We start from the raw sequence: 16242 nt of genomic DNA on the forward strand, positions 1-16242 counted from the left end.
AATATACGTTGATTTAAGATGGTAACTGTGCCAATGAAGCAGATAATGTTGCACCTGCGTTTATTACCCCACCCCACCCCCTGCAATCTATTTTTTTGGTACCTCATTTTCTTCAGCTAACTAACCTGGTTGCTTATAACATGGTTTGGTCTATTACACAGTCGGGTTCTATGGCTCCCAACTACCCTGTTATAGCAGGGTCACACTGTAGTTGTGCAAGACCTCTAATAGGACAAGTTAGTGCTATCGTTAGTTGCCTCCCTTAGGCATCTATTGAGAATTACCTGGTACATCCCTATTACCTGACACTTATAATTATTGCCAGATTCTTTGATTGTTTGAATCAAGTTGTATTCAGAATCATTATAGATGATATTTTCAGGTGTAATGTAAATCAGCATCACATGGTCTCATTATGTGTATACCAGCATATTAGCATTATTTATATGTACAAAAATATATATGTAACAATGTAATTCTGCACTGGTCTTGACAACTAAAAAAACTAATGTAAGAAAAATCCACATTACCCACCTTGACTGACTTGGGACATTAATATAATGCTTCACTGGTATGTCAGTGTGTCAGTGTGTCACATGAGCCAGCCAAGTGTCCTTTTTTACATGGATTTTGGGTACATATGCCTTAAAATGGATGAAACATCTTTCAAACTTAATTTTCTATGTACCTTGATGCAGATTGTTGATAAAGGACAAATTTAAAAGCATTTGGATGATGTCATTCATGCAGGAAATAAACGAGTGTATCTGGCAGTGAGGACCATTGATTGTTTGTACAGTAAAACCTGGTATGCGTGACCACCCCTTCTGCCAACAAAAAAATGGTCTCTCAAGACAGGTGGTCTCTCATAATAGGTTTGTACAAAAAGACATGTTTCCAAGGACTAGTTTCAGAAGAATTTAAAGAAAAATAAGCTTTTGCTTGTATATTATATGCATTCATCTAAAAACAAAATTATATGGCAAAAAAGATATACTTCTATCATTAAATATTAAATCACATTTACATTTGAAGATGACATGTACATGTCATAGCATATGAAATTGTTTATGATTTACTACTTTTCCTTTATAACACCCAAAATTTGTTATACCTACTTTTAGACTGTAATTTTGCGAGTGTTCTAATTATTTTCTCCAGCTTTGAAATGTGTCTCTTTTTAGTTTGAGGTTTGTTCATTGTTATTCGGTGTTAACATAATTAGTGCTCAGTTGTAATATCAACTGTAAAGACAGTTTTGACTAGGCTTCAGGAAAATACGAAAAGACAAACAGTATACATGGCCACTGTAGCACCCATAACCGGTAGCCAGAATCCGTTTTTGGGGTCTTTTTTCTGTTCTTTTTATGTCTGTTTTTTTTTAGCAGAACAATCGTTACTAATCAAGCATGATACGGTCGTTCATTGGGATACTGGGTCCTACTAATATATATGCTGCTAGCTATGATAAGGCCAGGAACCAGGCTAAGAGCAGGAATAATCTACATGTACTTTAGTCTTGTTTACAAAGTTATAAATCACTGTAAGCATACCAACAAAATTTCAGCTATGGGTATCCAGCGTATTTTTTTTTATAGAATAGTACAAGTGGTCATTGTTGCAGCGATTAAAAAAATGTTCGTGGAGTTTATCCTTGTTTTTACAATGCAGTCTTTCATAGCAGTGTCGAAATGCATATTTTATCAAGACATCATGGTTGCTGGTCATGTTCAACAGGTGGTTGTTCATGACAGAGCATTTATATAATAAAATCGATCTGTGCATTATGATTATGGTCAGAAATGACAGGTGGTCACTCATAACAGGTTTTACTATATATATATATATATATATATATATATATATATATATATATATATATATATATATATATATATATATGTATACTGACTGCAGTGAGGTGAAGGTGACCAGTTATCATGGGCTGTGTGTGTGTGTAATTTGGATTTTTAACGTAGCTTTAACAGTTTTTCAGTCATATCACTATGATGTCTGCAGTGTGGCAGTTTATAGTGATGCCTAGCACTGGGGCATCATGTTGCAGACATGTAGCATGATGTCCCACCCAGTCACATTATCCTGACACCAGGCTGACCAGTCCTAAAGCTAACCTCTTAATGCTGAGCGCCATGCGAGGCAGCTGTTAGTATCATTTTTGTAAGTCTTTATTATGACTTGGCCAGGGATCGAACCAATGATCTCCCACATCCGAGGTGGACGCTCTAACCACTAGGCCATCAGAGCCGTCATCGTGGGCTGTAAATTAATTGGAATCTTATACCTGTATTGAGTACAACATAATGTGTACATGTATCTTCAATGCAGCTAAGGCAAGAAATTTATCCTTCATGGTATCTATTTCAGTTGGTTCTTTTTTCAGTACCTTGTGTGTAAATGTTAAGGATTTTGTTTCAGTTGTTAAGAATGTTAAAAGAGAGAAAGACACATGAATTGTAATACATAGTAACAATACAATGTACTTTGTTTTATCCATTTGGCATTAACTTTCTGGCTCAGCACTTTTAAATGCAGTTTATCTGAGTCATTAGGAATGTCATGAAAGGGCATGGTGTCATGCTAGGAATTATAATACGTATAAGAAGAAACATGGTGCATATTGAATTTTATTCTGTAAGTAATTGCCCTAGAATTTTAATTTGTTTCTATTAAATATTTTCTTCAAGGAAAATCATTTTTGTACTTTCAACTTATGATGAAATTGCAATTTTTGCAATACATACAAGGTAATTGGACTTATCAGTGTTCTATCTTGTAAACCTTGGGTAGGACCCCCCCCCCCCCCGTACAACTCTTATTATCGTTAACAAAGTAACAGAAAAGAGCAAAAACCAACAAAATTAATCTGTAAAATTCAGTAAATAATTTATTTCCCTAGAATACAGAAGTGAAATTTTAAAAAGAACTTACAGTATTGTGAATTAAATCCCAAATAGTCCTTAAAGTTCTATCACTATGTATTATCTTGTTTAGAAAGTAAATGTCACTAGTCAGGTTGACCAGAACTTAATTTTGGACAAAGTTCAGTTACAGAATACAGATAAACATAACATATAATCATGAAGAAAACCAAACAAACAATTTAAATTTATATAACACACCTATAATCATCTGCAATGTTAACATGGTTTGGCCCCCCCCCCCCAATATCTATAATTCTTTTGCAATACTATTATTGTGTTATGTAAGTGGGATTAGATCAGGTCCCCATTGCCACCACCTATAATTCTTTGCAGCACCATTGTTCCATGATGTAAACAGGGTAAACCCCCATAATTCTTTGCAGCATCATTGTTCCAGGTTATAAAGGGTAGATTCCCATAATTCTTTGCATTGTTAACAGTGTTATGAGCCTACCCCAACACTACCTATAAATTCTTTGTGATACAATTTCCATTCTTAACACTTTGAAAATTTATTTGTTTTTCCAGATGTTGGTTCGAACTGTGTCTGGTGTGTTTGATAAAATTGTGGAACGCCTTCCAAGTCTACCCCAGGAGCTTCCAAGTTTCTCTGGGAAGAAAGAGGAAAGTAAAGACGATGATAGCATGCCTTCGTATGATGTAGATTGTATTGAGATTGATTTCAGCATCAGTGAAAGACAGGTATGAAGTATATTAGATACTTAAACAGGGCTTGAAAATATTATTGATGGATGGCAGGTCCTGGATCAGTCACCCTCTGAGGGAGCCAGGCCTGACATACATATAAACAAGTCCAAGTTACTGAACTGTTGTGAGGAACATCAAATTCAACATCAAATTCAATACCAAATTCAATACCAAAGCATAGTTATATGTATGAGCTTTAATAAATGAAAAAAGTTGTTATTTTTAAACAACGTAGTTTGCTTTCTTTACTGGTCGGAATAAAATGTCCAGTAGTCTTAAATGGTTTTTGTTTTCAGAGTCACAGGACCTGAGATTAACATAACTTACTAGGTCAAATCAACCTTTGCTTTTGTTGTATCACAGTATTGTGCGCAGGATCTGTCAGTGAAATCCGGGAACTTTATAAACATTGAACACATTTTTCCTGCATCCTGATCATATTCAACTCGGTACCAGTTTGTTTTCCAGTATTTTTTAAATGTGTGAATACAGCATTGATCATACTTTGCATCCTTGTTTGGCTTATTCTTTCTTGCTGGAAGTCTATTTTCTTAATTTTTGGGTTCCTGCAGCGTTAAAATAAATAAAGTCATGACTTGTTTTGATCATTTGTTATGTTGATTGGCGAGGAACCAAGTGTTGCAGGATGGTTTGCATTTTAATGTTGTAGTCAGTGGGTAATTCAAGCTTATGGCATAAGACCAGTCATGAAATATATATGAGCACAAACCTGATTATAGAGCATTAAAAGTGCATGAATCTTTTCCAACAATCATAATTCTTCTTTGATTTATTTTCTGCAGCAGAGGTACATCTTTTATACTTTAAATCATGGTGAATCAGCTGTTCAAACTCTTGAAACAAAAGATAAAGAAACATATACACAAAAATGGTTACAATTTGTTCTTATTATACGTCCAAGCTTCTGATTTTCGGCATATGATCTAAAATTCGGAAGTCTGCTGGAAGTCTATAATTGACTTTATTAGCGTCAAAACCAAACTTTGGGCATAAATTACAGCTGTATGCCTGTTAACAGAAAGGCAGCTTTCTACACAATGTACTTACACCTACATGCAAATGTACTATATTTGCCAGCCTATAAGTCGATGCGGAACATAAGTTGAATCCGCAAATTTGGTAAATTTTCCATCCTTCATCCTTATATAAGTCAATGCTGAGTATAAGATGAGGCTAGATTAACACCTACCTGTAACTCAGTAATCTTTCCAGTCAGGATCATTAAATTTAACTAAAAGTACCTAATATTTTTGACAAGAGGTATTTTAAATGTATTATTTACTTTTAGCTACATATAATGACACTGACCTTAAAATTGATTGACTTACATACCGGATAAAACTCGCGATGCTGTGTGGAATTAAATTATATATATATATATATATATATATATATATATATATATATATATATATATATATATATTGTATATAATAATTATAATAACTTCCAGTTTTGTATGCTATTTCAGATTACCAGCAGTAGGAGAATTGCATCATTAATACTAAAAATGCATTTTTGGGGGTGAGGAGAAGGGAGATACAGAGAGAAGAGAAGGATGTATATGTATTCCATCACAATTTTCTTTTTGCACCTCATGATCAAAATAAAATATGGTCCGATATATGAGAGAGTTTAGCTGTTTGCCGATTTTTTTGTTCCTTTTTCTAAAAATTATTGCCCCCGTGTTGCTGAAGCTTTTGTCAAAGAGAGAAACATTAATAAATGAAACAGTAAATGTAAACTATGAAAATACATACCATACTCATTCAGGGTTTAAATATTCACAATAGTTATATCCATATAGTTTCCGTTAGGATAAATCCCAAGAATTACCATTTTGCATGCCATCTAATTTTCTTTGCAAGTATAATGACTTCTCCATTCCTAACAAATAAGATTTTGTTTAAAGTGAATGTATTCTTCCCGTACTTAGGCGGCAATTGTTTTTGATGTTTGCACATGCTAGATGTACTTTAAATTGCTGTCGGTTCCATTGGCAAGTTAAAAAATGTCACTTGCTGAGAAATTTACAATAGTAACCACCTGGCATTTCCTTTTACTATATGGTGTGGTATTCATAATACCCATGGGAAGCCTCATTTCCCTATTGTTAGCCTCGCTAATCTGATCTGGTTTGCATAATCTTCACCTCAGACAGTGTTATCTTGGAACGACTGAATAAAGACTTAGCATATTTAATTGGCATGTAAATACCAATACAAAGCCATGTGATTCTTTTAATAATGGAAGTGGAAACAAAAATTAGAAGGGATTGCGTAACTAGTGGTATTAATTGATAGTGGAGTCCTACACTTGTACACAAGTAAAATCAATCATATGGTAAGTGAACAATACAGATTTTTAATTGTGAAGACATCTCAGTCTGTCTCTCTCTCTCTCTCTCTCAATGGGGCATACAGATTATTTGATCATTAGGTGCAAGAAGAAAATTGTGATGGAATATGTCTATGTCATGGTTAATTATGTTCTAACTTGTAAATTCTAACACCCATATATGTAATTAAATTTAAATAATGTATATTACAAACAACGTACATTACTGGTTTATGCTGTTTTAGTGCAATTACATCTGATCTATGTTAATTTTGAATACTGATCATCATGTAATCGTTTAAAATACTCAATGTGGGGTCCTATATTTGTTCATTCATGATCTTTTCCCCAGAATGAAATATTTTTTACACATCATTATTTGTACTCTTGGAGAATTTTTTTCCATGCAGAAAATATGATAAAGCGATTTGGATGACACATGAAAAGATGATTCAGTTCTAAAATCTGTTCTTATAGAAGCAATCTAACGTTGTGCAAAGACTTTGTCCCTAAATTTTGAGACTTTGCAGTTAAGTTCTTTTCTTTGCTTTGCAATGATTAGTATTTCTCCCATGATAAAACCAGGGTTCAGGCCTGCTAAATTTGTCAAAAATGTATCATGTGTGGTTATTCTTAGACAGTACTGTCTTAAATATATTTTTGCCAATGAAAATCTTTTGTGAAAATGGGGTGGTGGGCAAATCATTGGACAGATATGATAATTTTCATCCTGTGATTTTCCAAAGATACATGCTAAACATGGAAACCTATATTAGTGAACAGTTGTATATAAAGGTCATGCTTCTAATGTGTATATATATTCAAAACCAATAAAGAAGCAAGTAAAGTTTCCTTCTTGTTCAATCTCATAAGCACTGCTGAAATTCTCTCTACACCACTCTGCCATAACATCTACCTTTTTCCTTTTTGAAAATGACTATTATGTCCAAGTTAACTATATGACAGTATCTTGCAATTAAAAATCATTGTTTGAAAATACATTCACTGTGAGCATGGGTTACAAAGCGTGTTATTAAAGCAAGTTAAAGATATGTAATTTGCACTGCAGATATCAGTGCCTGTTTGTATCAATTACTGATTGCAAAGAGATAGGAGCTCAGGTGGTGAATAAATACAACTTGTAGCAAGCAATAGACTCATAGTTTGAACTTAGGGGTACGATATCAAATACGTTTAGGTTATTCTATTACAAAAGCAAACCGACCCAAGAAGCTGACTTTGGATTCTTTTAAGTGTGCCAATTTAAAAAAAAAATCTATATGTACAAGTCAGCTGACATATGGAAGCCAGCTTTGGTTCCTTTTTATGGGTATTCATGGGAATATTGAAAAAAATTAAAACAATGGAAGTTCTGAAGCAATTGCTTCATGCAGGGACATCAACTCATGTTTGCTCCCAGTCACAAATTGATTATGTCTGCATAAATAATGTTTCATCTGTTTACAGTTTAGATTATCAATATTGATGTTTATGAGGTACTTTTCATTCTTTCTTGGTTAGTGCTCATTTTCTATTACTACCCAGAAGTACAAAAATGTGCGCCACTCTATCTAAGAGTGATAACAACTTTCTATAACGGCCTATACCAAGCACCATATTATAATTAAGCAATTATATATATATATATATGTATGTATGTATGTATGTATGTATGTATGTGTGTGTGTATCTCTGTGTGTGTGTGTGTGTGCGTATGTATGAGATTGCAAATTCATACATGCTTTGTTTGTCAAGAATTGTCTGTAAATCACATCAAAACAAGTAATTTCCTACTTGCAGACCCAGTCAGACCATTTATCAATTGAACACATTTTGGAAAGGTTCATCCAGCTGAAAGGCCAGAACAAGCCCATGACAGCCAGCCAGGATGGAGAAATAACTCCAGAAAAGAGTTGCACTAGTGTAGATATAAAGGAAGAAATTAAAGATCCTGAAGGTACCACCTATAGATCCGGCATCTCAGAATCAGGTGAGTTAGAAACAATATGAGGACACATTGGCTAAACAGAGACTTTTTCATCAACTTGTCCTGGGGACATGACTTTGGAAAAGTAGCTTGAATTAATTTTTTTCACCTCAGTGTTTTTCTTAATAACTGTCTTCAGCATTTGATTTTCTAAAATAAAACTGAGTTATTTGTTTCCGTTTCTGCTGCTGCTAATCTGAGTGTAATTTTCTACATACATGACATTTGGGGAGATATTAGTTACCTCCCTTCTGGAATTTGAATTATGAATAAGAGGCTAATAAAAAATGCCCAGGTATCAGAATATCTTTCATGCATTTAGACACAAAGACAAAAAGAACAAAAATCATTTTGGAGTCTTCTAGTACTTTGAACCATGGGCTTAAAAAATGCACCTAGTATATACCAACAAGAAAAGTAGTGAAAAATACATTTTTTTCATATGTGTTACTATTTGAAAAAGTTTTTTATTGAAACATGCAGATTATCAGTCTTGTGTACTACCTGCTGTCTGGAACAAATTCTTATTTTGAACACGCTTAGCTAATAATTGAGTGACCCTATATTCTGAGTTTGAACACACATCACTAATTATTTAGTAGCCCTATACTGACTTTGAACACATGTTTGCTAGTTATTGAGTGGCCCTATATTCTGACTTTGAACACATATCGCTGATTATTGAGTGGCCCTATATTCTGACTTTGAACACACATTTGCTAATTATTGAGTGGCCCTATATTCTGACTTTGAACACACATTGCTAATTATTGAGTGGCCCTATATTCTGACTTTGAACACACAACTGCTAATTATTGAGTGGCCCTATATTCTGACTTTGAACACACATTTGCTAATTACTGAGTGGCCCTATATTCTGACTTTGAACACTCATCACTAATTATTGAATGGCCCTATACTGACTTTGAACACACATTTGCTAATTATTGAGTGGCCCTATATTTTGACTTTGTACACTCATCACTAATTACTGAGTGGCCCTATACTGACTTTGAACACACATTGCTAATTATTGAGTGGCCCTGTACTCTGACTCTGAACACACATTGCTGATTATTGAGTGACTTCATGCTCTCACAGTGCATTCATTTTATTCCACTCCTGATTGATATAACCCTTCAGCCTGTCTATCATTGATCTTTTACATCCAGACTTCATTCAGCACACTCAATAGGGGCACATACTAAAAGTCAACTCTGGACTACTCACTGATAATGGCATGGTAAAGTAGACAGAGATGGAAATTTTCCGGTTTTTGTTTGAAATTCAGTGTTTTAATGCAAACCAATTTTCCCTTTTCTTTGATAAAATTTCTGGTGGTTTTTTGTTCCGGTTTTTTTATATATAATAAATCAGAATAATTGTTCCTGGATGTAAAGAAGGTATGTAGGAAAGACGGTAACAAAACACCAAGACACCATATTCCAGAAGTTAATTGTGCAGGTGGGAATCATTCATTATTTCATTCGTTCATTATGCATTTTGGAGTAATGTCTCGCGCACTGAGATCTTTTCAAGGCTTCTTTGAAATTGAAATTTGTTGAAAGATGAAAATGTATGAATACAACTAACTTTGACCAGTTAGTAAAAAAATCTGTTCAGATGGAGCTGGCTTGAAGGAAGAGATCACAGTAATGTTTTTGGAATATGTTTGGAAATTGGCGGAACCTGGTGTATGAGCTGCCAAGGCAAATTTAATTCTGGATCAACTGGCAAATAAGTCCTCCCAAACCATGCTAATACAAAAAAGTCAGGGAAGATCAGGTTTAAATTCATAGAAGCTTTCAGCAATTTTTCAGTCACTTTCATCATTGAAAATGGCAGTGACCACCTCAGACCAAAAGAAAATGGTTTTCGGTCAACCGATGATTCCAGTTTTTTGTTGTTGACCCTAGCACCTTTATCACCCTAGGGTATAGAAAAAAGTTTTTATAAAAAAGGAAAAATATCCCAGAATTGATTTGTGCATCTAATTGAGCTGGTTTAGCCCAGTACTTGAAGTGCTTAGTACATTATATATATTAACAATATATAATACATATAATATTTTTAAAAAAAAACAACCTACCTACCCTAATTTTAAAGCCTGTGCAGCATGAAGCGCATTTCTTTTACTTTACCTCACAGCAGGTGCCCCAGGCCATTTTGAATGTATTATAATAAAGTAGGGGTATCAACAGTTCTTCATAAACGACTTGTCCAAACAATTAAAGATTATTCAAGTTAACAAATGATGATAATAGTTAATCTTTTCTTGCATGTTTTGATGATTTTGAAAGTGTTGGGCAAGTTTTCTGTTTCCTTTGAAATTCTGCACTTTACACATGCCCTGGAGATTCATGGAAAATGTTCAGGTTTTTTTGAGAGTGGCTGTTTCCATCCTTGAGTAGAACATGATGACCTTTAAAAAAAAAATGGTACCTTAGAAATTGAAGCTTTTCATTTCTTGGGGAAAAATGCACTTGCCAGGGACTGAAGTCTTACCATAAGACACTAGACCAGTACAGACATCTAACTGACCCCATGCATCAGGCTGTCCTGAATTTACAGCCTTGGACAGTACAGTTTTTATTTTTATTGTCTCCTATGTTTTTGTTTTCATGAAAAAGAAAGAGGTCCAACAACCCACAATTTAATATTTCACTTTATCATACTGACAAGTTCCTTGGAATAACTTTAAATTGTTTGGTTTCATTCAGTTCAGTTCAGTGATTTCATTTAGTTCAATTCAGTGATTTCATTCATTTCAATTCAGTGATTTCATTCATTTCAATTCATTGATTTCATTCATTTCAATTCAGTGATTTCATTCAGTTCAGTTCAGTGATTTCATTCAGTTCAATTCAGTGATTTCATTCAGTTCAATTCAGTGATTTCATTCAGGTCAGTGATTTCATTCAGTTCAATTCAGTGATTTCGTTCAGTTCAGTTCAATGATTTTATTCAGTTCAATGATTTAATTCATTCAGTTCAATGATTTCAGTAGTTGTGTTTGAAAATGAAATAAAGATGTTTATCATGCTTCATGAGCATCCTTTCTTAGATTATTATTCTAATAATAGTCAAAAGTTTGGTTTAAAGTTAGAATCGCTGATTAATAGTTGCAGCCATGATCAGTGTATTGTACTGAAGACATGATCTGAGTATTGTACTAAAGACATGATCTGGATATTGTATTGCAGACATGACCTGTGTATTGTACTGAAGACATGATCTGGGTACTGTATTCCAGACATGACCTGTGTATTGTATTGAAGACATGATCAATGTATTGTATTGCAGACATGACCTGTGTATTGTATTGAGGACACAATCAGTGTATTGTGTTGCAGACATGATCTGGGTATTGTATTGCAGACATGACCTGTGTATTATAATGAAGACATGATCAGAATATTGTATTACAGACATGATCTGAGTATTGCATTAAAGACATGACTTGTGGAACTTATTGCAGACATGACCTGTGTATTTGATTGAATGCATGAGCAGTGTTTAGTATTGCAGACATGACCTGTGGATTGTATTGAAGGCATGACCTGTGTAATTTATTGAAGACGTGAGCAGTGCTTAGTATTGCAGACATTACCTGTGGATTGTATTGAAGGCATGACCTGTGTAATTTATTGAAGACATGAGCAGTGCTTAGTATTGCAGACATTACCTGTGGATTGTATTGAAGGCATGACCTGTGTAATTTACTGAAGACATGATCAGTGCTTAGTATTGCAGACATTACCTGTGGATTGTATTGAAGGCATGACCTGTGTAATTTATTGAAGACATGATCAGTGCTTAGTATTGCAGACATGACCTGTGGATTGTATTGAAGGCATGATCTGTGGATTGTATTGCAGACATGACCTTTGTATTTTATTGAAGACGAGCAGTGTATAGTAATGCAGACATGATTGTATTTCAGACATAACGTGTTTTGCCATGTGTGTAATGATACAGTAAATTTAAGCAATTATTGTAATTAGAACATGACCTAACATTTCAACCAGTCATCTTTATCTGATTAAGTACCTAAGTACCATACATTATGGTTAAAACTCTTAAGTAAATCTAAGAGCCTATTGGCTATCAGCTTCACTGGTAACATGGAGTCCTAAAATTAGCTACAAGCTAGAAGTACAGCTCACTGTAACAAAGTGTGAGTGAAATATAGGTCAGGGGTTATTAGTCTAATACACAGTTATCAGACAGAGAGAAATGTTGAATAGAAAAGAAAACTGATTTAAACCCAGTTTATGCAGTGTGTTCTCAAAATTATAAAACTAGCAGTTATTTTTTCACTTTTAACAAAGAGAAGTTTCTTAACTGCACTGGAGATAAATCCTTTTGAATTAAAATTCCACACTCAAGAAGTGTTTGCGACAAAGAATTCTATATTTAGCCCATGTTTTCCCTACAGACAAAGAGCCCACTAGTTTGTTTGGCACGTTTTCTTGGGAATTCCTTTCTCCTGTTAGACTTTGATTTTGTTCAGCGTCTTCAGATTCTAACTTTTGTGTTGGGATATTCATAACCAGTTTCAGACTTGGAATATTTTGTAAATCAAAATCATTACTGAGAACATCCACATCGCTGAGGTGGAATAAACCTGACAAACCCAGGTTGTCTGCCATGCTGTCACAATAGCAAAGACAGTGTGGGTAAATGTTGGAAAATATTGTTGTCACAGCTTATTTAAAAAGTGCATGAAACTGTCAGCAAGAACCTTATCAACACCGCTTGAAAAATTAGGTTGTCATTTAAGTAAGCTCATATTAAGAGAAACTTCAGGGGCGTAGAGGGTGCTGTCAGTTGCTGTACCCCTTCTTAACCATGTAATTTCTCTGAATATGAACTATAACTTAAACCAGGAAAGTAAGTCACACTGTCCAAGGTTTAGTGCATTGTAATATTCTTTCTGACAGATGTAGCTGAAAAAGTATCTAAACTAGAGTCTTGAGATAATTTCTAGTAATGTTAAACAAATCTTGGAAAGTATGTCACAATGTCTAAGGTTTGGTGCATTGTAGTGTTCATAATAGCATACACCTATAGTAAACTTTGGTGGTGAGGCATGTAACTGAAAGTGTATTGGGATCAGAATGCTGAGATGATTTTAAATAATATTGAATGAACCTAAAACTTAAGTCATATCAACCTGGTTATAAGGTGTGCTGGCACACTTTTATTCCAAAATGCACCCACACTGCAGGTTTGATCTTTATTGTACTTACCGTCATGTAAGAGTGACAGTGCATAGATCTGGGCAATAGAGGGATGAGTAAATAGGTAGGTTGAAAGGACAAAGTGAATCCTATATAATGACTTCTTCAAAAATGTATGGGATAAATTAAAATATACTTATAACAAAAACTGATTGCTTGTAGAAGCCAAGAAGAGTGAAGCAGAGTTGCCTGTAGCAACCCATGTCCTTGACATTCTTGTTGAGATTCTCAGTAACCATGACAATTGGGTCTGCAGGGAGAGAGTGCAAATAGCAGCAAGACTTGTTCTGGGAAAAGCATTAAACAGGTATATGTTTTTTGTATAGCTATTATTTCCTCTTTAGAGTATATTGAATACTGCACATTGCATGAATACAAGCAATTATTGACGATATGGGGTATATGTAATATGTTACATCACATAAAGACTGGCAATTATTGACACTATGGAATATATTTAGTATGTTACATCACATAAAGACTGGCTATTATTGACACTATGGAATGTATTTAGTGCCTTACATCACATGAACACTGGCTATTATTGACACTGTGGAATATATTTCATACCATACATCACATAAAAGTTTCCTGTTATTGACATTGTAGAATACATTTCCTATTTTATTTCACATAAATACTTCCTAGATGAGGCAACATCCAGAAGAATTTCACATTTCTGGAATCCATTTCACATAGTAGCCAGTGTTATTATTGTTTATTGTAAAATTGGAATGTGTGTAGTAAAATGTCATTGGGAATTATAAATGGGTAGGTAACTATTTCATTGATTTTGAAATATCGGTAATGGATAGGCATGGCTTTGGTACTGCATTTAACAAAGAGAGCATGTGGCATCATCATGGAATGTTTGAGATAGCTCAATAACAATAAAATCAAACATTAACATCATTGTAAAAAAAGAATGTCTATCCAATAAATGAAAATTTGGTTTATCTTACAGTCATTTTAATTGTCCAGTATGATATGTTCAGAATTGTTATTTTATACACCTTTCATCACACCATAAGGTGTAGCGTGTTATTTTATAATGTTGTCCATTAGCCATCTGTACATGTCCCTTTTTTTGTTTCTGAAAAATGACTCAAGTTACCCACCATGTACAGTTAGAAGGCTTTGTAGGTTGTTTGAGGTAAGGATGGAAAATTTGAGTTTTGGATTAAGTCATTAAAGGTCAAGGTCACTGTGACTAAAAGTAGAACACTGCACATACATTTTATTTCTAGAAACTTTGTGGATGACTGGGTAGGGAATAAGCCTATCAGCCTTGAGATGAAGAAGTCAAATGCCAAGGTCGTTGTGACAGAAATAAAAGTGCTTTCTACATATTAACATTAGGTCTGTACTACAGACCTGACCAGTTTTTGTGGATGTCTTTCACTCGGGGTAAGGAAGAAGCCTATTGATTTTGGGGTCAGAAGGTCATTTTATAAGGTCACTGTGATGGAAGACAAGTGGGTTCCACACAAAAAGCACCTTTTTTGTATTGAGACTGCTAAGTATGGCATGTGTATATGCTTTTTAAATTTGTGAAGGTCTTTTTTTTTAAATTCACACATGTACAGCTCAGCTTTTTAACTAAATGCTTTACTTCCATTTTGTTTCATGATGGCATTCTTAATTTTGTATGAATAAGATTCCTACACAATACCTGGGAAGGCAAGAACACACTTGTAATTAAACCCCAACATCCTAAATTATATAAATAATAGGCCTGATTCTGTTGATAACCTCTGGAAGTCTGCAGATTCCAAAAACATTGTTTTGTCCAAAATGTATCAGTATGCAAATCCCTACTAAATTTCTGGAATCCTTCCTTTAAAAATGAGCGAGTTCATAAGAATCATGCACATGTATTTGCCTAGAGCCTAGCAAAACTTGTAACCTTTATTAATATTAACTAGCCCAGATTTAATTATATCTGATTGGTAATGAGTGTAGCAAAACCTGAAATCACCAGTAATATTAAATAGCCCAAATCTAATCATAGGCAATCTGCCATGAGCCTAGCAAAGCCTGTAATCACCAGTAATATTAAATAGCCCAAATCTGATCATAGGCAATCTGCCATGAGCCTAGTAAAGCCTGTAATCACCAGTAATATTTAATAGCCCAAATCTGATCATAGGCAATCTGCCATGAGCCTAGCAAAACCTGAAATCACCAGTAATATTAAATAGCCCAAATCTGATCATAGGCAATCTGCCATGAGCCTAGTAAAGCCTGTAATCACCAGTAATATTTAATAGCCCAGATCTGATCATGGTCAATCTGCCATGAGCCTAGCAAAACCTGAAATCACCAGTAATATTAAATAGCCCAGATCTGATCATAGGCAATCTGCCATGAGCCTAGCAAAGCCTGAAATCACCGGTAATATTAAATAGCCCAAATCTGATCATAGGCAATCTGCCATGGGCCTAGCAAAGCCTGTAATCTTCATTATTATTAACTTTCCCAAAATAAAATGCTTATGAAGTGGCATTTAAAACAGCAGTGAGGCACTTTATTTGGCACTATAGTTATTGAGACACTTTATTTGGCTCTATAGTCTTTGAGGCACTTTATTTGGTTCTATCGTTATTGAGCCACTTCATTTAGCTCTATTAAGACCCTTTAGTTGGTTCTATCATTATTGAGACACTTTATTTGGTTCTTTTGATACACTTTATTTGCCTTTATAGTTATTGAGACACTTTAGTTAGCTCACTTGTTATTACAGACATTATACCAACTGGATTTGGAAAGCTGGTATGATGGTGGGCATGTTATTGGGGTAGTAATCTATTGTTACATCCACTTCTAATGTGTATGACTTGGTCACATTGGCATAGCACACAATGGCTGCTGCCAGTGAGGATAAACAATTGTTTTATTTTTATTCATTAAGAGTTATATTTTACATACATAGTAAAGGGTCGGTTCATAATACTGTTCTCAAACAAAATCAGCCTCACGTTGCCCATCAGAGGTAAAAATACAC

General features: G+C 34.4%; 1 protein-coding gene across 1 annotated transcript in view; it reads left to right on the forward strand.

Moving 5' to 3' along the window:
- LOC149771350 (sorting nexin-19-like) overlaps positions 1–16242 on the forward strand; it is a 42350-nt gene that overhangs the window by 17529 nt on the left and 8579 nt on the right. Inside the window, exons 5-7 of the mRNA XM_089948561.1 lie at positions 3471–3644; positions 7809–7998; positions 13401–13545. Of these exons, the coding sequence (XP_089804687.1) occupies positions 3471–3644; positions 7809–7998; positions 13401–13545 (509 nt within the window). The remainder of the gene's footprint in view (positions 1–3470; positions 3645–7808; positions 7999–13400; positions 13546–16242) is intronic.

The sequence above is a fragment of the Sinohyriopsis cumingii genome, unplaced genomic scaffold (genome assembly GCF_028554795.1).
Source record: "Sinohyriopsis cumingii isolate HCF-2022 unplaced genomic scaffold, ASM2855479v2 utg001938l, whole genome shotgun sequence".
NCBI classification, from domain to species: Eukaryota; Metazoa; Mollusca; class Bivalvia; order Unionida; family Unionidae; genus Sinohyriopsis; species Sinohyriopsis cumingii.